This window comes from Micropterus salmoides, unplaced genomic scaffold (assembly GCF_014851395.1).
Source record: "Micropterus salmoides isolate LMB-PRFRI ecotype aquatic unplaced genomic scaffold, ASM1485139v1 Ms_hic_scaffold_11, whole genome shotgun sequence".
Taxonomy (NCBI): domain Eukaryota; kingdom Metazoa; phylum Chordata; class Actinopteri; order Centrarchiformes; family Centrarchidae; genus Micropterus; species Micropterus salmoides.
The window spans coordinates 11945241-11969972 of record NW_024040152.1 but is presented as its reverse complement, the minus strand read 5'-3'; the positions used below and the strand labels follow the sequence as shown (position 1 = coordinate 11969972).

Genomic DNA, 24732 nt, shown 5'->3' with positions numbered 1-24732 from the left:
CTAAAGATGTAACTTTTTCACGTTTTTATGTGTGTCAAATGTGTTTAGATAGGCTGAATGCAGGAGGAAGGATATTCTCTCCCTCATTATGAAGAAACCAAACACATTAATTTAGTGTTGATGTATTACAGGCAACATGGACTGAGAATAAAATTTGAATTAAAAATCAGTCACACACAGCTTGTTTCTAACCTTTATATATAAAAACAATATACTGTTGAGATCAGAAACATTAAAATACAAATCATTTTTAAATAAAATATACATTAAAAAGTGTTAGGTCTCTACAGAGGCTCAATGATATACAATAAACTCTGTGCATCAACAGATCAAAAATCAGATAAGAGATGTCATTTTCAGTAATTATACTATATCTATACAAAGAGCCATCTAAGAATATAAGAAATAATTACAGTTTATTTCAAATACTGGACTGTACAGTGTTTAGTGTTCAGCTTCAGCATGAAGGACAAGAGGGACAAGTCCTCCATCTAGGAGGACCCTTGGGTCAGGAAGTGCTGAAAAAACTCTTGAGTCTTCCTCTTTTCTGCAAGATCCTGCTTCATGGGTGACTTCAGGAGCAAGGAGGCAAAAATAGTTGCTATGAAGAAGGAAAACAAATTGTTCATATTGAATAATAAATAGCATGTTCCTTTTCTTAGTTGTAATGTACTATCTTAATTAGCAGAGGTTAGACGAATGTGACAGAGAACATGAGAAGAAATTTAAGGAAATAGAAGGATTTTAAATAATTATCATATTTAGATGGTAGTACAATTCCCTTTGCCTTTATTTATACAGGGTAGGTTGGGTGAGCACACATTATCTTTTACAGAAACTGCCTGTTTTGCACAGAGTAAGTTGAACAGAAAGTAAGTTGAAATAGTCCTTGAGTTATAAACAGAACAGAATAAACAGGACTTTCACTTTCCATTTTGCTTTATTCATTAGTTTCTCTTCATTTACCCAACATGTTGACTAATCAATAGCTAATAATGACACATTCACAAATGAAAGAGACTGTGCAACCTGCTCTCTTTTCTTACCCAAAATGTTGACATCTAATCGATTGCTAGCAGAATTCTTCAAAAGCTCTCGGAGAAAAGCAGCTAAATAGTTGAACACATTTTGATGGCACTGAGGTAGCATGGAAATAACCTGCAGACAAAATACATTTTTGTATCAAAAAAGCCAGAGATTAACTTTATGATTTGAACACATCTTGGAATAGATTATTAGTGATCAGTGATTAACTGCAGCCAGTCTCACTCACTTTCTCACACTGACTGGCGTTGGAGCAGCTTTCTAGGCACTGCTGGTAAAAGGAGAAGGGAACCACAGGCTCTGGGAGGGCATCTAGAAACAGAAGTAAGGCTTCTGCTACTGAGTGGTTACTACCAGCTGCAAGTCAATACAGAGTCAAGGACATCACTCTTGTTCAGAGATGCATGTATTGAAATGTAGTAGGTGCAAAATGAGAATCAAATACACGATTGCAATCCAAGGGTTCATTATAATGTCAACACAACATTTAATATCTATGTACTTCACTTCATAACTTCTATAAAGATGAACACTATGGCTATGATGGCAACTGTTTTGAAGGATACGAAGAGAATCCGGCATGCCAGTGTCAAGGCAATCCCTTATTTCTGCAAATTCACTCCGAAGCCCAGGTTGCTGAAATATGTCTTCCTGTAAATAGAGGACATTAAATATTAAATATTTGTGTCCTTAAAAAGCAAGGCAAGGAGCAAAATTCACTTGGGCTGAAGACGGTTTGAGGCATGGTGGAGCTACAATGGACTTTGACTTAATTAAAATTAAAAGCGAAATGCTGTGTTTAAACTGCCTGAATCAAGGCTTTTAACAGTAAAGAATTCCCTTCACCAAATGAATGCAGAGACTCTACAAAGCTTCTTGGCTGGCAGGCAAAACTACAGTCATACCAGTGTCTTTGTAGCCTAGTCTTTAAAATATTGACTTTATTATTGTGCTTAATTCTCATGTGCATGCAGCAACTTCAATTTATAAGAAAAGACAAATAGGTTGGAAGGAGGCCAAGAGTTACATAATTCACTTTAATTATACAAACCTGCAAATGTGAAAATACCTAAAAAGGAGTACAGTGTTTTTTGACCACTAACATAGAAGCTTCAGCAACACATCTTCTGACCTGTTTGATTGCATTGCGGAACAAGTGATCCACCATCATCCACAGTTCTTTAGGAATGTCTAGGGGCTTTTCACTCTTTGCTGCATTCTCATCTCCAGACTTCTCCGCCTGATGTTGAGAACAACCAGAGCAAAGAGAAGCAGTTCATTCAAAATGGATTCTGTGTTTATCTTCAAATCTGCAAAGCTATATAAATTAAAAATAAACAAACTACCATGCTGTGGCCTGTGACACAACCCTGACTGGAGAAGAGGTATTTCAAGGACACTGTCCCCGATCTGCACATGGGATCACTAACCAATTCACGTAGGGTCCCTTGGGGCATGTCCCTAATGGGCTCCCTCAGCTGACACAATGAATGGATGGAGGTGCCGTAGCAGCTGGGGAGGTAGTTTCCTGTCACAGAAATGAAGTAGTCCTTGCCACGCTCCAGGTGGAGCACCAGGATGTCTTCAATCTGCTCCTTGCCCGAGTTAAGTTCAGGCGCCGTTGAGCGGTTTACAAAAACCTCAAGATCAATGTCTACAGAAGCACCTAGATGTTGAGAGAGACGCACATACAAAGTAAGGGGCTGAACTGTCATAATTCAGGAACTGATGCCTGCTGCATCAGTTGTGTTATGAGTTATGTTGCGCTAAGGTCACTTATTTAGGTAATAGCGTATGAGGATTTGCAAAGCACCAAGCACCACCCCTGATCTATTTTCATCTTGTACAACAGAAAGCCTGCCATTGTGAGTCAAAATCAAAGCTGCCTCAAAGCTCATGGTGTACTTATACAATTTCTAAAATCTAAAGGCAGGACAATGATGTTACTCCTGGATGAAACTCTATGAGACTGTATGTGCTACTCACCCTGAGCGATAAAGCCTTTGGGGGGGTTGGCTGTGAGCCAGGGCTTGCAGTACGTGGGCTCATTCGGCTTCTGGATAAACTCAAACTGACACGGGACCTGCCCGTCATTGATGATGCTCAATGTCTCCGCCTGGTGCTGCATGAATTTCACATCCTGAAAGTGGAACTAAAAGAACAAGAGGGAAGGCTTCATGAAGCAAGATGGAAAGACTCTACTCTATTTCATGTAAATGTATCCTTTAAATGTGTGCATTAGGCTCACAGCCCGAGATCAATACACTGCTTCATTAGTGGTGGTTAACTTACTGAATTTATTAAAAGGAACATAATTTATTGTACAATGTGTATCAGAGAAGCATTACAGCTCCCATTACACTGTAATAGAACTGATTATGATGGGAAACTTTACCTCTCTCTTGGCCAAGGTTACAGATGGAATACACTCATTCTCCATTTTGTCTATGTTGCGTACTATCTCTTCAAAGGTCTTCTTATAGGCCTCAGTATTTACTCTCTTGATCTGTAGGAGACAATGCAGCATAGACATCGGTGTTATATTTCCCTTACATAATACTGCAATACATATGTGATAGGAGCCTGTTGGAGTGCAGTGAGCAGATAACGTCCAATCTCAGTGCACTTTTCATTGACTTATCTCTTCTCCCCTCCACTATTTTTCAAAAGAAAGGAACTTCACAAGGAGGACCACTGTGACTTTTTTCGCCCAAAACAAGAAACTAAATGAAAGAAATTCAAGATGAAATTAGTTAGAGGGCTGAATACTTTACCCCAGTGACAAGCAGGGAACTGACTGGTTTGTGGTCACTGGTCTTCAGAGCCATGTGACTCTGATAATGCTGCTGCTTGATGTTCTTCCCTCTCCATAGGATACGGTCACACCACGCAGGCACACGGCATTTTTCACTAAATGCAGAAGAAAGAACAGATGTTCATTCTGAAGTATGTTTAGTATACCTTGACCTTGTCCTATACAAAGTATTAAAATGCATAAGACAAAAATTACATCTGTATTACAGTATTTTTGTACATACTTTATCAAAGTTAATTATTTTTTCCATTGGGAAATTCTCTAGCATGCTTGAAAGAGCAGAATACTCCATTAAAACTGAGCAGCTCTTTCTAAAATGGCATTAACTAATGGCATTAATTCATTTTGTTTGTAGACTAGAAAACTTCTATAAACAAACAATAGGGTAGCTGGAATGTAGTGTCTGTTCTGGGATAAGTTGAATGTGTGCGTGTGTTGCAAAAAATACAACAACAGCATAATAGCATGTGTAGTTTCATTAGTTGGATTACTTCACATTTCTTTCTGCAATTATCCTTACTTTAACTATAAACAACAACGCTATCACTGAAGAACGAGCTCCTTAATAAAAATATTCCATCCTGCTATTTGCAGTCAAGCATTCATATATTACCTTGTATCCCACTTGTCAGAGCCAGTGTCATATTTGTATGTGGGCTGGAAATCAATCTCTCCCTCCACAAAGCCAACAAACACAGCCTCCTCATCGATCTGCCTCTTGAGCTAAGGACCATATGCAGCCGGTAAGTATCACCACTTTTAAACACGAATGTTGAGTAAGGACTATTTCAACAGCAGAAAGAGGAGACCATCACTGATATTACCTGATCATAATTGTGCAGCGTTTCAAAGTCCTTCTTGCTGATTAGCTCCTTCACATTGTCAACTTCAAGGTCAGTGATCCTGTAGTTTAGGTCCCCAATCCATAAAATTACACTGGTGAAGGAAGCACAGAGAAATGGAGGAAGACACATGGAGATAAATGTGGATCAAATATTGTCACAGTTGCATACAGGATAAGAATTTGCAATATCTTATTCAGCTACTACAACATAACATAAATCAGAACATATCTGGATTTAAAGCAAAAAACGCCACATGCCAATATGATGACAATGTAACTAATATTTAATTGGTTTCATACTCGTGCTTCATGATAGTGAGTGGAGGCTGGGTAGAGTCAAGTTGGCGAAACTGGAGACGACTGCAAATGTCCTTGTAGTCTTGATTACGTCTCTCATATTCTTCAATGTGGGCAGCTAGGTGAGAGTTGACCACGCAGATATCAGAGTTGTGGAAGCGAAACCGGATTGCCACAGCACCCTTGTTTCCCTGCAAATCAGTGAGCAATTGAAAGAGAGAGGGAAACAAAAGGTTTTGCAAAAAGATTTTGAGAAAAACATGTTTTCGATAACATGTAGTTTATTTATATATCTTGACATTTTCCGATATTATGCAAACAGTTTGATACTTGACTGTTTCAGATGGTTCTTGGTGGAGATCATAAACCAGTTTCTCATTAGTGCAGGAAAACATGGAACAGCCTTACAAAGGCCCCCACTGATCACCTGCCAGCCATCTGCTCGACACTGCAGGGACTGCTAAGTAAGCATGGCCGCATATGAGACAAGAATAACCTATTCTGCAACAGTGCACAAGGAGTGAAGTTGGAGCCACTGGACACAGCGTCATTACTTTGATCTAGCTCCGACAGACAGCTTATGGGCTTTTATTTTGAAGGCAGCAATGTAACTAAAACAACACAGTGTAGAATCAGAGAAGTGTGGCAGAGGTTAGCAGACAGACCCTTACAGACTAAAGGAATATAAATAATCAAGGAATGGACACATTCGGACTTAACGAGTGGACTTAATGAGCACTTCAAAGGTAACGGAGTCGCCACTTTTCTTTTTCTTTTCATCTCTTGTACCATGCCGGTTACACTGGTAAATCTATAAGAATTACAGTTTGGGGCTTGTTGTTTCCGTTAAATGACCTGATCGATTGAATTGTGGAGAATCTAACCATCTAACGATGTGTAGCATGTCCATACTGACATATTGATCATACGTTTAAACATTAATATTTGTATTAACGATATAAGCAGCTTAGAAGCAACTAAAGCGGGCGACCCGGAGGGGTTTGAGAGGTTTTATAAATCCCCCAAAAAAACAAAAAAACAGACCAGGCATTTAATGGAGACCTGCGTTTATTTGTCAAAATGTGTTCCCACACCAGGCCAGTAAACAGGGTAGGCAGCTATTTGGGACTATTATTATTTTTTGAAGTTAAGTACGGTAAATATCATTTCAGATATTTTTGGCACCTGAGGCCTGGAAGCTGGTTTGAAGCTTTGCAAGGATGAAATACATTTTATAACTGAAAAAGCACGATCAAGGACAGTGAATCAAAAAACTGGACTGGAATGGAAAAAATAAATAAATAAATCACCATCATCAGGAGGGTAGTAGATTCACATTTGATTTGGTGTGTGAGCAAAAGGATGGAGTGTTTTTTTCTTATGTACCTGTCCTGTGGACATACAAAGGGCAGCTTGCTTTAAGCATGGGTTCTGATCACAGCTGCTCTCAACAGTGCACCGCCGTTTAGAAAGTAATATCTTTACGCAACAACAGATATACAGATAATAAGCTATATAAATAAATTAAATAAAACCTACATGAGGACCAGTGCACAATAAAATAGGACATGTAGAATCAGTACATACCATCCTTCCCATGATGCCAGTGCCCACAGTCTCAGCCTCCACATCAGAGATGAACTCTGCATGCTCCTTCTTCACATAGAAGATCAGCATGATGCCCACCAGACGAACCAACTTCACCAGAAGCAGAACATGTAAGATTCACACGTCATTTCAAATGGAAAATTGAAAAGATAAAAAAAAAAAAAACAATCACAGTAATGTAATATGCACATTTGCTGGATATTGGTATTTAATAGGAAGTCAGTGGAGTTCAAGTGACACTCTAGCCACATGAAGCATGCTTAAAGGTGCTCTTAACAACATCTTAATTGTTTTCAACCACATCTACTTGGAACAATATTTACAGTTGAAGACATTTAAGGTATACTCACACTAGGCCCGGCTGCATTGTACTGTGCCCGAGCACGATTGTCCCCCCCTCCCCACTTGCCCACTGGCCTGTACTAACATTCCACATACGTTATCACACTTTTGAAAAAAATAAATAAAAACTCTCTCGCAAGGCACCATGGAGCTCACGTCCAAGTTAAGTGCTCGGGTACGGTTAGTGATCATACTAGATGCCGTGACATGCCGGAGCCCACCTCTTCAAGTGTGCCTGGGCACAGTTTAACGTACCGGGCTCGGGCACGCCAAAGTGTGAGTACGCCCTAGTCTCACCCTCTGTCTCAAAGAAAATGGAATATGAAGCAGCTGTGCATGGGAGGAAGCAAAACAGTTATATAAGCCTTGCTGTCAATCCTACAAGATGCCACATTCAGATCTGAAGCTTGTTTGACACTTTATAGTGTCAGTGACAGATAAGTGGATGAAGAAATGACACATCACCGGACTGGCTGCGTGTCTTACAGCAAAGATGAACAGTGAAGCCAAGAAAAAGAGGAAGCCAATATGTTAGAGTCAGCATGCTAAGAAAAGGGAAGTAGATGAAAGCGAATAAGGGAAAGACAAAGAGAAAGACAAAAATATAAAGCCTGACTAAGCTCATCAAATAAGCAAGGATATCATAACCGTTCCTTAGGAATATCCTGTGTAATAATCAATGTAATGGTGATGGTATATTGTTATGTAGACAATTACTTTGATCACAGGCATTTGCATGAGGTATCTGCCTCACTGTAAACTAGGCATGTACCAAATTTGTTTTTGTTTTTTTACATTCAAAGCTTCTACTGAGGTTTTCAAATGAGATTACGAATGTCTGTCGTCATGTTTTATGACACTATAAAAAGTGATTCACCTGATTAAATGAGTTTGTCTTTTTTGTTAACAAAGGCATGAGTAGGATTTGTTGGATGCTGTTTGTGAACACACGATTCAAAGTTGGACCCTGAGATACAGAGAGAGAGCAGCAGTGGTTGAACGAGCTACAGAGTGAATGAAGAGAGGGAGCTGCGTTAGCAAGAACAAAGCAGTGAATTTGAGAAACAATTCCATGCAGCCACCACTAGAATCTAATTTTACAAACAATATAACACGTAATTTTTATCATCAGCAACAGTGCAGAAATACTGGGTTTAAACCAAATGAATAGACATGCAAAAATGAAGCTTCAAAGTATTCGCTATAGCCCTACTTAAAACAAAATCAAAGTTAATATTTCACCATGTAACGCTTGTCAGAACTTAAAAGCGTACCAGCCTCCATGCTAAAAACAGCTACACAAGCTCTACAGACAGAATATAGTGGGCAGTGTTATAACATTAACATGTCCAGTCCAAATACTAACTAGTTGTTAAGAACAATATTAAAACAAGGTCAAGATTAAAGAAAAGAAAAAGACTTCCTTACTAAGGCATACTTCGCATCTGGATGCAAGGCCTCGGATACAGCCTTCGTCCACTCCAGCTCTTTGGGGGTGTCATTGAAGAAAAAAGCCTCTTTGCTGAGATCAAGCTCCTGAAAACTGTCAGGAAGGACAAACGGTAAAATTTACTTTGCTTTGATTCGTATATTTCATCTTTACCGGGTACTTTCATGGTATCCTCAGCACCAAAGCAGTTAAATGAAATGTAGGCAGGATTAGTGGACAAATAGTGCTGAAAATGTGGGTGGGATGTTCTCCTACTTAAAATAGCGTCAATGGTTGCATACATCAGTCAGAGGTTGGAGCAGTATTTGTCTGTCTATGTAATGGGATTACGAGTAGAATTGCAAAGCTATTCTCCAGACGGGTGAATGTGACTTACCCCACGCAGTAGATGTCAGGAGGGTTGAGAGTGCAGCTCAGCCAAGGATGGAGGCTTTCCTTTGGGGTTTGCCCATTCACATTGTATGTGCCAAGAAAAAAGCTGAAACAGAATAGGTAGAGGTGAGAAGTGGGACAAAGGAGAGGACTGTATCAGTTTGTTTGAACAAGTGCTAATTATAGTGATACTGAAGGGAATGGACAGGGTATGTGGGGAAAGAGAATAGGGGAATGACATGCAGCAAATAGTCCGTGAGTCCTAACCACTCAGCTATCTAGTCGCCCCATGTGCTAACTATTCTTAGTTTATCCTGCTCACTGTGAGGGTCTCTAGCAAAACTTGTCTTTTCAGACTCTTCAGAACTGCTCGTTGGATGGTCACATAGCTTCAGACCCCCTTTCCTCACACTGCATTGTAACGCAAACACCATAAATTTTAATGTCTTTCATAGTAAGGATACTAAATAATTTCAAAAGCACAACAAAATTTAACAGACCACTTTAGAACACTGGACACAGATTATCGATTTCAGTGTATTGAGTAAATACATTTTAAACAGTTTTTTAGAGTGTCACAGCTGTTGTCAAGGTGCTGAGGAAGCTGTCCACTGTACTCAGTATTTGACTCCTCCTCATTACATATTCTGTGCAGTATTTCATCAGCAAAATAACTGTAAAAAAGCCCACCTGCCCACTCAACTCAGACTGTTACACAACTGTACTGTAAAGATTTCTGACATGGTTGGTACGTTGTAAGATTTATGTTAGTTATGATCAAGTGTAACCTGGTCCTTATACATAGTTACACATATGAGCTGTATGCATTGCAAAGAGACAGCAGAAAATAAAAACTCTTATCCACTGAGCTCTGAGTCTTGTCCACTGAGCAACTCCACTGGAACTTAAGTGCCATGCTAGAGGGTGAAACAATTGTGAGAAATGGTAAGAGGGCCAAGCCCTCGTCTTTAACGTCCCCACTGAGATTTATTCTGCAGGTCCAGACTGAAAATCAGCTTCCTTCCATTCAATAGCCCCCTCCTCTGACCTTCAGGCAGCTGCTGCCCTGCTCACATTGCTGCACAGGAGCAGCACAGAGCTCTTTATTTTTGTGCTGACTGCAAACGCACTGTACAACACTTTCTGCCCTAATGGCCCCACCCTCAGCTAACTAGAAAGATGCTGAAGCTGGATTTATACAAAAATCTTGGACTGCTCTCAGTATGTACTGTAACATGAGATGAAAGAAGGCAATGTATACGTGTCGCAACAAAATGCAGCCTTTTCCGTATATGTGTTGTTTCTGACAAAGGCAACAATTCAAGCTTATAAGCCAATCAGCACATTCAGAGCACCGAGGGGAAACCTGCACCAAAATGCAAGTTCCACACAGAAAGGCATTGAAATTGGACTATAACAGGGGTCCTTTTTGGTGTGAGGAAATAGTCCCATCCACTGAGACTATGGTTTGTCAATTGCCATTGTATTTCAAACTTAAAAATGTCCAGTGTGGAGGATTTCGTGGCTTCTAGCTACACTGCAGCCAAGTGATAACCCTTACCCTCACCAACCCGTTCCAAGCATACAGGAGAACCTATGGTGGTCGCTAAACTTGCAAAAAAGAGGACCGCTCCCTCTGTAGATATAAAGGGCTCATTCTTTGGTAACGAAAAAGCAATAATTCTTCTTTTCATGCGTTTTCACAATCTACCTATAAATACTATGTTGTATGCCATAGTAAAGATGCCCCTAAATCTGACACACTGTAAGAGATCTTCTTCCATTCCTATTATATCTATATTATTTTTCATTCTTTGCATTATTTTTTTTATACGGGTGTACATATTAAGACACAGATCTACCAGCAGGAGGCACTGTGGTTATTAGCCAAACCACAATGATGACTTCTGCAAATGCTTATTTTTCAACCAAAAACACTTATATCCAGGCCTCTACAGGGACATTCATTTTTACAATAAATAATAATAGATAAAGAGCTACAGTATGTTAATGCCCTAGGCTGGTGCATTTCTTGACAGCGTCTGAAACAGCGTTGCTTAATTTAGCAAAGAGAAATACAAACCTACAGATGCTGACTCATTCTTTTTACATAAGACTTCAAGTATCCACACTGAGCTTAACACAACTGAATAGTATGAAAATATCCCGACTCACCTCTCAAACCTTTTTTAAGCTTAAGCTTACAGTTTTCCACATAAGAGTTGGAAATCAAAATCACTGTAATGTAGTAATAAGAGTCTTACAAAGAGTTTGGGTATCGTAATATTATGGTATAGGTTAAATGTGGCATTCCCTTGGTCTAAATGCTCCTATACATTAAGCTATACACTTTTCTTAACTGTTTCAAAATTAACAGCAAAAGACCATATCACACACCTCTACACTAGTATATGAAATAACCTATAGCCCCAACCAAAGCATCAGCACATTACTGATATCAAGTAAGTAAAAAATGTTACATTTTCTGTGGTGAAAGTGAAGTAATTTTCAATTGCATCAAGATCACCAAGTTGTACCTCAAACTGCCTGCACCAATCTGCCAAATGCATGTACCTTTTTAAGACAGAGTCAGAACTGACACGACAAGCATTGAAGAGTAAATTACCTGAAGTCCTCCAGGTAAGTGTAAAGATTGTCATTCTTTAGCAGCTCACACTTGATAAGGTTGTCGCGCAGGCCGAACTGTGGCATGGCCAGTATCTGGGCTTTGTTAGCTGGGGTGTGGCTGGAGGAGCGCACCAGGTCATCCCGGTCTTCTCGACTGAAGATGCCCTGACTTAACACAGGGAGAGAAGAAATAACAGTTAGGCGTGGGGGTGAGTGGAGACAGATCAAGATAGAAACGGGGGCATTTTGTCACACTGGTGTGATTTCAGTGGGAATATCTTATCACAAATTGTGCGTTTGGTTGTTTAGATTTTGCCTAGAAGCACCTATGCACAGTTGCCAGTTCACATTCAGGATACTCAAGCCTAACTGCATCAAGCTATAACTCTTCAAAAAGCTAGAAATAAAATCATGGCTTAACAGAGACAACAGTCTGCTCCAGACTAAAAGTCTAATGCGGCTGAGGTGAGAGGAAGAAATGTAATATCCCTGGCCCCTGTAAGATTCCAGGAATATACTGTAACTAACTGTAGCGTGGCTTCCGGGTTAAACAAATCAACAAATTTGCATTTTTATACCTTAACAGCTTTATATAAAGTAAACACTGATCACATAGCTGCAACCAGGCACATACACAGTACTGTTCTAATACTGTTTAAGCAACAAAGTACTTAAATCACTGCAATTTAGATTTTTATGCACTCAAACTATACAACCTAACTACAGAGTTTATGTTGTAGGCTTCCCTCAGCGTAATTTCGCTTCAAAATGGCCACTTTAATACCTTTCCTTGAGTGATATCAAAAAGGTACCCTGTGAAGTTTTTGACCTGACATTTCTCTGCCACTGGTTTCACACTATTCTACTGATCTACAGGTGGAGGTAATGCACCAGTAAAAGGCAGGAAAGAAGAAGACATCTAGCAAGTAAACGTGGATATAAAAAAATTTGTTGCACATGTTAAATGAGAAGAGAAATGCACTGAACACTGAATGTAAACTTTGTTTACAATAAAACTTCACTGGGAAACTTTAAGAACAGTACTTCCACTATAGCAGTAGAATATTCTAAGGCTCGTTCTACCACTATTTAAAAATACATAATGGTAGAAAGAATTTTGTTTTTCCGAGCTCCCACATGTGAATGAAAAAAAATGCCTCACCTCTCTGAGCTGGAATACACTCTGGACTTCTGTGTGCCACTGTTAGATGCTTTCTCCCATTCCAAAGTTCCCTTTTTGTCTGATGATCTCTCTGTTCAGGAAGAGCAGCAAACAAAATGACATGAAGAAAGTGTTTGTTTAGTTTACTCGTTTACAATGGTAAGCATGAAAGGTAAATGGCAGTTTTACAGCACAGTTCTGCACCATTCCAACTCCCTGCACTTTGAATCACAAATGAATATCATGTTTGCATGTTGCCAGTTAAGACAATGTGTAACTGTGTCTTGCCGGCTGCTGGGAGACCTACCCATCAACATTATCTTAATATTTAATGGCATTTACAGCCCGAGACAACTCACTCTAATTAGAAAGAACCCAGCCATGAGTTTTTCTGATATGCAGAATAAATTAAAGCCAATTATGACTAAGAATAAAAACAAACATGCACAGTAACACACATGTCAATCATAAAAGTGCCAGGTCAGGGCTCAGTTGTGGTGGCCAATGGACTGTGGCTGTCTTTTGCAGTTGGTTACAATTATTGCATCCCAAGTAGTTGGATTTAATGGCTCAGTGTCAAGTATGAGACAGCATGGCCTTGTCTCCTGCAGCTTGGCAGGCACAGCTAGCTCCTCTGAAAGGGAAAGACATGTTCTTTGAGCAGGAAATTAAACTTGAAAGGTTGAGGCAGGCTAACCAATGCACCTGACCAACAGCACTGCTCAATGGCCAAAAAACAAACATAATACCTATTTCAATACCTAATAATAATTTCAACACTTATTTTTTACTTATATATTTATTATTTTCTATTACATGTCTGCTAGGCTACTTGACTAACTGAAAGCAATATATGATCCATTTGGTCCATGGTCTGTGTGCAGCATTCAATGTAAGAACCCCGTGACTCAAAATACACCGACAGTTACTGACTGGATGTGGACCTCATCAGTACTAATACTAACAACATTATACAAGTTTTCTAAACAAGGCCACAGCTGTAAGGATATAAAACAGAGATGCAATAAACCTGTGACACAAAGGGGACTGGTGAATAAAAAAATCCTTTTCAAACAATCCAAATGAAAGTCAAAATATGTTTGAACTAAACTGACAAAGCTTTGTTAATGCAATAGCACAATTTATGTTTTTTGTCAGGGCTAGGCCAATGTGCAACGCAGCACCAAAGTCTGACTCAATTACAACCAAAAATGTCAATTGTATTAATCAGTATTACCACAGTTGGCTATTTTTTTGCTGAATCTTTTATTTTTTACAAAAGGAAATGCCCAGTGTACCAAACTGAGAACATGGAAGAAATGCTTAACGTTGTTTGTTTCCTTTTGTACATTTGGTAAAAAATAAAACAACAAAACAAGGTCAGGCTAAAGTGCCATTTAGAAGGATTCCTAGAAGGAACAACTGACATTTTAATTCAAAGCCAGTGACTTTGTTGTTTGTGTCAACAGGAAAAGAAGATGGCCCTCTGTTTGACAGAGAAAATTGCCAGCAAACTGTGAAATGCTTTTGAAAGCGAAAGCGTGCACAGACATGCTACATTTGAGAAGGTGAAAATCTCCTTGTGCACACATAGAAAACCCCACATGTAACTGATAAACTGACTCTAGAGTTTTCCAAGTTAACATATGAAATTCTCCTTGTATAGTACATAATATATAAAAAATGCAAAATAAAACGTAAGACTATACAAGAGTCCTACAGTGTTTCTCTGTGAACTACAATGTATCTGGAAAAAGAAAAAAGAAAGAAAAAAACACTGTACAGTATAATATTGAGATTCTCATTGTAAAATGAATGTAAACTTGCAAAACATGCATTAAAACAAATCTTGGGGCTTGATTTAAATGCACAAATTATCAGAAGATATTAACATATACATACAGTATAGCGTCAGATCAAAAATTAAAATCACTAGCTTGTGGTGTTATAAAATACACTAATGACAGCAGTTTATGCTCTACTGAAGACAGTTATGCCACAGTATGTTAGTCCTACCGAAAAGTATGGCACAGAGTTTTCTGACATTGCTTTTTTCACTTTTAAATCACCCATTTAATATTTAGCCTGTTTAACTAAACCCCAACCAATACTGCACCTGTTTTTTGCAACCAGCACCTAGATGAGGCCATGACCATATGAGCGTCGTGTGTGTGAGTAGCTCCGTTATTTTATTACATGGGATTCCCGCACATGCTTTAGTATTCTTAACAAATGAATGAACTTAACTGAACTTTCTCTGTGGAGGAGTTGCATGAAGTCTGACTAACTGCATGTTCACTCTCCAACACCTCTCCATCTGCGGTCAAGTTGTTCTCCGAAGTCATAGCTTTTAAACTACATCTGCACAAAGTTCAACATTGCATAACTTTCCTTTATGGTCAAAATCTATGGGTAACAAACTGCAGAGGAATCATTTTTTGTGGTTTCTTTTTATACTTAAATGCAAAACTACATATGCAAAAAAAAAAATTTAACAAATTGTTTCTCTTGCCTTAATAAAACACTTGGATAATTTTGCAGCTGAAGGCAAAGCAGGCAATAAGCACCTTTCTTTCACAGGAGGTCGGGAGAAAGTTTACAGACTAACAACTGATTTAAAGCTAGCAGGCTAGCTAAGAGGATCATCCAAGTCCGGAAAACAGCCTGAGAATGAAACAGTAAACTGACTAAGATGCAAGCCAAAACTGTTTCAATAAATGACACAATTCACTGTTATTAAAACACGATACTGCTAACGTTACACCAACCACAACAGGTGTCATTTATTGTCACAGCACCATGAACATTATTTCACTGGGACTTAATGTTACATTAGTAGTCACTCGTGAATCAACTGTGTACGTGCGGTAACATTCACAATTGCTTGGTTTTGAGGCAGCAACAGTTAGCCTTAATACTAACGTTACTACTAGGATTTACAACTACCATTATTCTGCCGGACGAGTCCTAAGCTAATCTGGCTAAAGTTAGCTTCTTTGAAAAAAACAACTACTACTACCACTCGCTAGCATTAGCTAGGTAGCTAGCTAATTAGGGTACACTGAATGCTACAGATTAATGCAATGGAGTTTCCTTTCACCACCTCAAAAATCAACAATTGAAGAAATATTTTTGTCATACCAGAGTCTGTCATCACTCTAGACATCTCCCTGCACCGCGCCTCCCACGCGTTCTGTGCAGAGGAGCAATGTTCAGCCTGCCCATGCTAATAGTGATGTAGGAGGAGTTTACCTTCCCCGACTGTGTGCTGCAGAGAGGAGGCTGGACAAACACCGGAAAGGGCTTTTACCACATCAGTATTACATCGGAAAGTTAAGCCCATACGCGTCAAGAAGATAATTTAATTGTGTAAATAGCCTATTAAAACACTGATGATGAATGTGGTATGATTTGTAAAAGGAACTTCGTTTTTTGTTGTTGTTTCTTTATGTTTACATGCCTTTTAGATAATGTGTTTTGTATGTAACATGCATGTCATATCTATATCTATAAACTGCGTGGCTGTAATCTAGCATGCAAAAATATAATCTTGCATGAAATGGTATGAAATTAAAATCAAGGCAAATTAAAAAATCATGTAAATTGCACATTTCACTGCATTATTTGCAAATAAATCATAAGACATTTTTTTTTGGGGGGGGGGGGGGGTTACTTTGTGGTTGCCTATTCTGTGTATATTGCTTAATTACTTAATAGGTAGACGGTACTATTTTTCATTATTAAGTCCTTATTCTGCACCAAGGCCCCTAAGGCCTGGCAACCAAATGTTGTTTACAGTTCCACAGTCCATGCTGAAAACAAAGCTACAACAGTGTGAAACAAACTTCCCCCCTCATATATCAGCTTTTAGTACCTACCAGGCTGTTCTTTTTTTCCCCATTACCCTGCTTTTGTGTATGCTGGCTGGCTGGCTGGCTGGCTGGCAAGCGTGGCTTCCTGCAACACTTAAATGCAAAGGAGCCATAATTAATGTTCTTAGCTTAAAAGACACAGGGTCTTTTCTGCTATGACGCGTCATAAAGAATGTAGTAAAAATGGCCTATTGAGTAACTGACCTCCTTCCCCACATGGCTCTCTGACAGTTATGAATACGCAGGTTGGGCCAATTGCATTCAAAGGAAGTGGTACTTGCAAAACCACCCAGTTTTCTTTTATCACTCTTTGATGTAGACTGCCAAAAAAAGGCAGAGGCAAAGAAGATAAATAACTTAATCTCTTGTCATCCACTGCACAAATGTGTGAAGTTTATTGGACATGAGATGCTAGCTGTGAACAAACCTGTTTTGCTGTGCTGCTTGAGTTTAGTGAGTGTCGTGCCGAGGGGTGCAAGGGCTTGTTTGACAACTCCCTGACCTCTGGTGGCTTTGTGATACTTGCTGATCCACTCGAACTGGGGTACCTGGTCAGGAGACTTGCAAACATCTGAAGAAAGACGGACAGCAAGAGCAAGCTCATTAGAATTACAATAATGGCAATATGATATACTTTATAATATATTACAAAATGTAAGAGTCTGAACAACAGCACTGGTGAGATTCATGATACATGAATTTTTTATTTTGTTGTCATGTTTGTTTTATTATGTGGGAATAAATTGTCAGGATTGCACTCGATTTCGTTGTACTGCAATGGCAATGACAATGACAATAAAGGAATCTGAATCTGAATCTTACCGTTACCCTTTATTACACTCTCCTTTTTAACAACAACAACAACAACAACAACAACAACAACAACAGGTTCCTGGTCATTTAATCTTTCCATCACTGGTATCCCTCACCGGGTTAAAAGCCTTTGTGGCTCATCTTTGAGTATCAGACTTTGTCGGTGTTCATGTGGAGTTTCTACTGTTAAAAATAGTGAGCCAGTGACGAAAGTGAAACATTTATAATAAAGCAGACTGCCCGTTAGGCTCCTAATGGCCCTCTACATTCAGATGAAAAGGATGCAGAAAGTCAAAAGTAGTTCCAGAGAAGTTATGAAGAGGAAGTTGCACATCCTTTATAAACTGTTTTCATCTAGTCCCTTTTGCAAACGCTTCCTGTGAAAGAGACGAACTGCACCAATCAAACTCCACCTCCCACCTCTGTCCGTCTGTCTGTCTCCCTCTCTTATTTGTCTGCCATGTGTCATGTAAACGCAGTGACTGACATATGAGGTGACACCACCAGTTTGTTGTTAGTTCTAAAATTGGTTGTTGTTGTTGTGAACCACAGCCAAATACATTTGTGATCATGGTGTTTTTTATTTCTATTTTTAAATTTATTTTCCTTTATTTCCATCGTGGTTTGCAACATAATGTAACCCCAAGGCAATTGAAAACTGGCTGAGCAGGTTTTCTTCAAACAGATGGTTAGTGCATATCATTTGTACTTCTTTACACACATGTGACCCTCCAACTTTGTTCAGAAAAGAAAATCTAAAGATATGGACTACTAAACCCAAACAAATTATTAGTGGTCTATAAAGCCTAAAGAGGTGAGGATCCATGTTTGTGCTACTGTACTGTTGAAATGAAAATCGGTTTCCACATTCTTCCCCTAACAGCTTTATATTTTTTTCTTAAACTGTCCACAAACTTTCTGGGAATTATTTAAAGGTTCTGAGTATGTCCTCAGGTGGATGTCATGTAAACGGATTGCATATGTATATCTGTTAGGGCTGACTTACCACTCCATGCCCTGTTGACCTCGCTGAGGAAGAGCCGCGAGTGGGACCCAAAAGGAAGTCTGAGCTCTAACTCCTCTTCTTGGTAGCTTAACCTCACTCTGGTATCACCACCTAGAATCATAAGAATGAAGAATGCCAGAAAAGTCAGATGTTCAGTTTCATGTGGTGGATCAGTTATGTTACTTGAGCTACAATGGAAAGGAGGGCAACTCACCCACAACCGCAAGTTCCTCTGGTGAGGAAACTAAAAAAAAAAAAGCCGCATGAGAAATGTTTAAGGGTGCTTCAGAGAAATTACTATCATGCCATCACTAGAAACAATAGTTATCTTGAAGAACCCAATATTATATGTCTCTCTCCTTTCAAATTGACACTCTGTTTTCAGTGAGGTACAACAAATGGAAGCAGCTCACCCTCCACGACAGCAAAGTCAAGGGAGATGGGTATGATGTCCTCCAGTGACACGTCATCAGCAGTAATGGCCATCCTTCGATGGGTATAAGTAAAGATTCTATAAAACATTACAAGACATTTTCATTTTCAACAGTGTCAGACAGGTTGATGCAGCTCTGTCTTGCCCTGGATAACATAATGCTGTCACCCCCTCTCTTTACAAAATAATCAGTCATTCTTTGAATACAAGCATACAGTTCACACAGAAGCCATTTTGTAGATCATTTGTATAGACTATTAAAACTCACGCGTGTTCTTTTGCAGACTCCACCAATCCCAGCAGTCTGCTCTCTACAATGTTATCAAAGAGGACATCACATTGGACAGCATGTTCACAGTTTAGTTAAGGATATAGTGTAAATCATGTGTGCATGTGTTCCTTTGGTGACACCATTATTATTTCTCCAGGGAATATGACCTTCCTCTCATTTCAAGATATTATTTTGGGTACAATGGGGAACGTTGTTTTTTGTTTTTGTTTCCTATAACAAGGTACATTTAGTTTTAGTTTTATAGTAATTCCACTACATTTTACTGGGAAATATTGTACATTTATCTGAACTCTGTAGTTACTTTCCAAATCAATAACATATTAACTGCTTATCCGCATATCAGCAGCTTATATAATATGATACATTTTTATAGATTAAAATACTCAGCAGTATGCACAACAGAAAAATATAATTAGCTCCATCTTGAACACATGCAAAATCACAATGTTTCTTACATGTTTAATTATTAAAATAAGACTAACAGGTGCAATTCTGCTGCATAAAATCTACTTTTACTTTTGATACTTCAAGAACATTTTCCTGATAACACTTCTTTATCTGAAGTGCCATTATGAATGCATGATTATTTTTTTTTGATGTAATGGAGGATTTTCTTGTCATTGGTTTTATTACTTTGACTCAAGTAAAGGATCTATACTTCTTCCACCACTGCCTTATAACGAGAAGCTGGTGAAACAAAGTTGCCATCTTGTGGATGAAAGGTCTTACTACAAACGTTGGATCTTATCGTTGGGAAGTCACACCCGACTAAACCTACACTATAATGCTGAAATCTACGTGCTCTGGAAATGCATTGACCTGGGTTGAAATCACAGCCTGCCTAACTGAGGTTGTACTATTTATTCACAGAGATGTCGGCTTTGTGGCAGAGCCTTCTTACAGGCCTCTCTCCGGTCTCAGGTATTGTTCAACCGAGTCGTGTTATGGGCTTTAGTTTGAAGCAGGTAATTCGTCATTTGAAGTAATGACGATCCATAAAACAGCGCACGAGCGTCGCAAAGGATACTATGATGCAGTTTTCTCCCCTTTCCAAAGTTTCTTGAATTGCGACGGATTGATCCATGGTGAAGGCAGTTAGTTAGGCTACTTGTGGGACAACTTCTGCCGCCGCACGCTTCCCACACGAAAATACCCGGAGGAGTTTCGAGCAGCGCAGTTATTTCGCTTTCCAGCGTAAGCCAAGTGTACAGCGGGGGGAGAGACGCTTCAGGAACCCCATGTAATCCGACAATATTCCGTTTTGATCCAGATGTTCCCTTCTTCGTCGAGCTGCTGGCCCGACGCACTCTGCCACGCACTGATTCCCAATCGCTTGCCCGCAGTGACGTCACACATCTGGGCTGTCAGCTCGGTTTGGATTTGGCCTCAGGCGAATGAGAGGAGAAGGATGGCGTGACGTCCTGCAGTAGAGCCGCATCGCCACTTCTACAAAGTTATAGGCCTATCGAAGCTGTCTATAGGATGTTTGAAGAGCCACCTGGTCAATAGTTGTCAGTGGTAGGCTATTTTTTTGGAGGGGAACTGACTTCACGTTGAAATATATTCGCCTAAACCTACCTTTGACCTAGTTTTGGCATTAACCTGAAAAACAAGGCCTGGGCTTCCAGGTAGAATCCTCATTGGTATATGCACAGTCTAGCTTCCTGACCGATAGGCCTACTGGATTTTGTAGACAAAATCTGATATCAATTTCGAGAAAAAATCTGATAATGACATATAGGCTAGGCCTATCGGCTGAGAGCCCATAGGCTAATTAAAACAAAACAAAACACGGGACACCGCTAATATTGACACAAATTTCTTAGATTTGTTTCACAGTGTAGAATTCACCTTGTCAGTGCTCTGTGGTGGACAGACTATAAAGGTGAAACAGTTTCTTAATTACCTCAAACGTAGTTTGGCATTACAATTTCATCTTACTCATTGGCCGACATGCACACACATATACGATATATCTGCAGTGAGCTAATATCACTTAGGTCACGATATTCTCCTGGCTGATTTATGCAGGGACAAACGAATTGTATCCAATTCTCTGTGCTCCTTTGTGGCATCATACTTGTTCACACTGTACTGTAAGACCAGCAGTTGTATTTGATTGTGAGATGTGTTCACGTCAGTCTTCTAGTGGTGGAATAAGTATTCAGATCCCTTGTAGTAGGCCAATACAACAATGTGCCACTAAACAATGTAGAAATACTCTGTAACAAGTAAAGGCCCTGCTTTTAAGTTCCTACTTAAGTAATAGCCTACTACATAAGTAGTATCACCAGAATTGACTTAAAGTGTCAAAAATAAGTATTTGGTATGCAGAAAAATGCCCCCTGTGACTGATATGTTATTCTATATGACATTAGTAGCCAATACTGGTGCATCAGTGCACATGTAGAATTTTACAGTTGAACCTGGTCAAGGTGGAGCTAGTTTTAACTTCTGTTTATACAGTCTCCTGACTTTTGGAGAGCCCCTTAAAAGGAAAAAATAAATCTGAGGGGTTGTGAGATGATTAATGGGGTACATAACAAAAAACAATGTTATATGCAAATTTGAATGTATTGTTTTGGACTTTTCTCTAACCTTTGTTGTTTTGTTGTGAAATATTGAATAATTTTACCTCTTAGTTTAGAAGGGAACATTTAACTTTGGTGGTACTGCTAATCAACAACAATGTATTGTATTTGTTAAGGTTATGTCATGTTGTATTTTCCAGAGGGAAAGAACTAATTTAGCTGAGTAAATGTAATTTACTGTACTCAAGTACAATTACTTCACTACATTTCAGATGCTATATACTGATTACTTTTAAGAATGAGAGTTTACAATGCCACAGTACTTGAGTAAATATTCTTACTCGACCACTTACTACTAACTCAGTTAGTATAGAAGGAAAGTAATTCACAGGTCTTTGAATATCATAATAAAATGTGATTTAATTAGAGATTCATCAGATATTAGATTAGATTTATTTAATTTTTAGGCAAAATCATTATATTTTATACAGTACACAAAACTAGAATGAACTGTAACAATTCTGATGAACATTTACATTACACCAAAGACCTTATACCTTAAAATATATACTTTGTAAACTACACAGTATAGACATCCAACTCACGATTCACAAAATGATTTGACAGTAAGTAGCCAAAAGTACTAAATTGCACATTTCATTATGATCTACAGAAATGCTTCAGCATACCTTCACAACACCCTATAACAGCTAACAGTGTGTGTTTCATAAAGTGCATATCAGAGCTGCATCACTCACAATGGCTTGAAGAGATGAAAATGTGTGGGTAAAAAACAAAAAAACATTTACAACCACTCTCATTCATCCAAAGTTAAATGAGTCTACAATTAGTTTTCGAGTGGGCATTAACTGTTATATGCCCAAAACAAATTACAAGGTGGTAGCAATTTAAAAGATTTCTTAAAACTTCACTTTAAAGGTTAATTTTAATAGTCCTATTCCATTTTGAAAATAATTAAGGGGATTTTCAACTTGAATGTAAAATGAAGACTGAATTACTTCTGGCATGATATAGTTTTTCTTTTAAATACTGTACAAAGCCATTTTTTGGTCTTGATACAGAGATAAAACGTGATTGGGAAGTTTAAATAAGACAAGAAAGAAAATCAACATTGTAATTAAGGCTTTACATAATTCCATACATATCACATTTGGATATCAGTGAGATAAATTAGTGTTAATGAAGTAGTTTTAACCTCTGCACTGCTATGCTTTATTGTCTGGAGTGATGAGGAGTTACACAAGTTTTGGTTACATATTGACCCACAAAGCAGTTGAGATTGAGAATGTACTCAGTCACTTACAGCAGCAAAGTCATGGCGAGCAGACAAAGAAAGGAAACAATCAATTCTGTGTTACGATAAGGACCTCTTGTGGCGTAAGAGGGGACATTCAGGGTGCCATTCAACCATAGGCAGGAGGTCAAAGTGGCGTTGCAGCACTCTAAATGACATGGAGGTTGTGTAGAGGCTTTGCATGGGGTTTGGAGAGAACAGTTAGTGGTACAACCTGCTGTCCAATGCAACATGGTACCCACGGTCTCCTTTATCAGCTGCAAAGGAAAAAGTGAGTGAGAAAGAACAGTGCGGATCCTACAAGTGGTTATAAGTCAAAATACGAGACAGAGATATACAATGTTGTTTAAAAACCCTCTGGAGTTTGACTGCTCATTGGTAAATACACTGAGTGTGTTTATTTATGGAGCATCTTGTCCTTATGTTTGGCTGTTCTCACCTGACAGTGTGGCTGTGAGGAGGAGCATGTTTGCAGCGCTGCATTTTTAAAACCTGTGTAGCAATCCGTACCAGTACATACTCCATTATGGCATTTCTTTCCCTGAAAAAAACAACAAAGACACAATTATGGCACCAGACCTGGCTTAAACTGTTTGGCAAACTGTCATATTGTTTTGTAGTGCATTCAAATATTTGTTTTTAAGTCACGACTGTCTGAGACAAGGAACTGAACTGAATTGAGTGATACACACAACTCTATAACCTTCTGCTCACACATATGCATCCAGTTGCATTACAGCACACACTCACACATGTAGCCTTTTGTCCTTACATTGTTTACTGTCGTTTGTGGATGGGTGGCAGTCGTTGTAGGAGCTGGTGTGGTTGTTGTTGTAGTGGCATTTACTATGATCATGTAAGAAAAAGAAGAAAATGTTTTTAAAAATTGCAAACTTAAGACTAAAGGTCTACACCTGTAAACATGCAGTAAAGACTCAAAAGGTAACATTTAATCATTTGTCAGGACAATGGGAGGATAATAAAAAAATAAAACAATTAGGAGAGTCATGAAATGGGGAGGTTAAAGATGTCAAAGATGAGTTTGTTTACCTGTGGTTGTTATTATCATCATGGATGCAAAACTGCCATTGAGGCAGCCAGTAGAATTGCAGCAGTCCACAGAGCAGTTGATCTGAGACTTGTTGAAGCACCTACCAGCACAGGAGACGCTGCAGCTAACACTGTAGCCCATCTCCGTCTGTCTTATCAGCTGATATATTGCAGAATGACACATTATAAGACAGGTTTTAATTTCATTTGCCTTTTTTTCTATCTATAAATGTAATTGACCATAAGAATAAGATATGACAGTCCTTAAAATTTCTGGGACCTACTTCCAAAGTGTATGGAGAAGGGAAAAAAGTTTTATAAGGTAAAAATTCCTGCAACACTTGCAGTATGAAGAACAACCTTATTGTAAGACCAACACATTATTGATTGTGGCCTTCATCTCGGTCTGCTTCTAGCACCACAATGAGGTTGACATTTGTAGTTTAAACTCTAATAAAATTTGGTGGACCGGTACCTTTTTTCTTGTGCTACCCTCAGGTCAATTTTTAATTTGTCCAATACTTTTTAATGCATATGCCTTTTTTCTTTCTATAAATGTAACTGACAATTAAAATAAGTAATAAGTAATAATAGTATACTGAATTAGCAGACATTATGCAGAAGGTAGAAGTGTGAAGTAGCCTACATAGGCTATAAAAAATATTATTATCCCTTACTTTTAGTTACTTACAGATACCACTCCATCTTTTGAATAAACTTGTTCTCACACCCAAGACACAACACACTGGAGAGATTCATAGTTTAAGGTACTGGGGAAAGCCCTGTCGCGTCTTATTTCAACGCTAAACCTAGGTGTGTCAATGGATTTTAGTCGGAAAACCAAGATTGATTCTTCTG

At 38.8% G+C, this 24732-nt stretch overlaps 1 protein-coding gene across 4 annotated transcripts; it reads right to left on the bottom strand.

The window, feature by feature from the left end:
- Window positions 1–283: 283 nt before the first annotated feature.
- inpp5b (inositol polyphosphate-5-phosphatase B) lies at window positions 284–20311 on the bottom strand. 4 transcript variants are annotated; one of them, XM_038710901.1, is made up of 23 exons: window positions 20006–20311; window positions 18955–19034; window positions 18667–18764; window positions 18468–18497; window positions 18254–18364; window positions 16862–17005; window positions 12563–12653; window positions 11399–11569; window positions 8777–8878; window positions 8379–8493; window positions 6588–6704; window positions 5004–5191; window positions 4684–4795; window positions 4473–4582; window positions 3819–3954; window positions 3440–3550; window positions 3031–3196; window positions 2391–2710; window positions 2177–2284; window positions 1611–1695; window positions 1274–1401; window positions 1047–1158; window positions 284–601 (listed from the first exon to the last, which is right to left on the bottom strand). In XM_038710901.1, exons 1-23 carry the CDS (start codon window positions 20060–20062, stop codon window positions 492–494), a joined length of 2802 nt encoding a protein of 933 aa, XP_038566829.1. In that variant the 5' UTR covers window positions 20063–20311; the 3' UTR covers window positions 284–491. The 4 variants fall into 4 exon arrangements, with proteins under 4 accessions (XP_038566829.1, XP_038566830.1, XP_038566831.1 ...); XM_038710902.1 differs by having other exon boundaries at window positions 2475–2710; window positions 20006–20310; XM_038710903.1 differs by having other exon boundaries at window positions 18955–19039; window positions 20006–20309.
- Window positions 20312–24732: the final 4421 nt, after the last annotated feature.

Coding starts and splice junctions, on each gene's coding strand:
- inpp5b (XM_038710901.1), bottom strand. CDS start 20,062: ATGGATCAATCCGTCGCAATTCAAGAAACTTTGGAAAGGGGAGAAAAC. Junction 8,494..8,776: donor CCTGACATCTACTGCGTGGG/GTAAGTCACATT, acceptor CCTTCCTGACAG/TTTTCAGGAGCTTGATCTCA. Junction 2,285..2,390: donor GTGTCACAGGCCACAGCATG/GTAGTTTGTTTA, acceptor TCTCAACATCAG/GCGGAGAAGTCTGGAGATGA.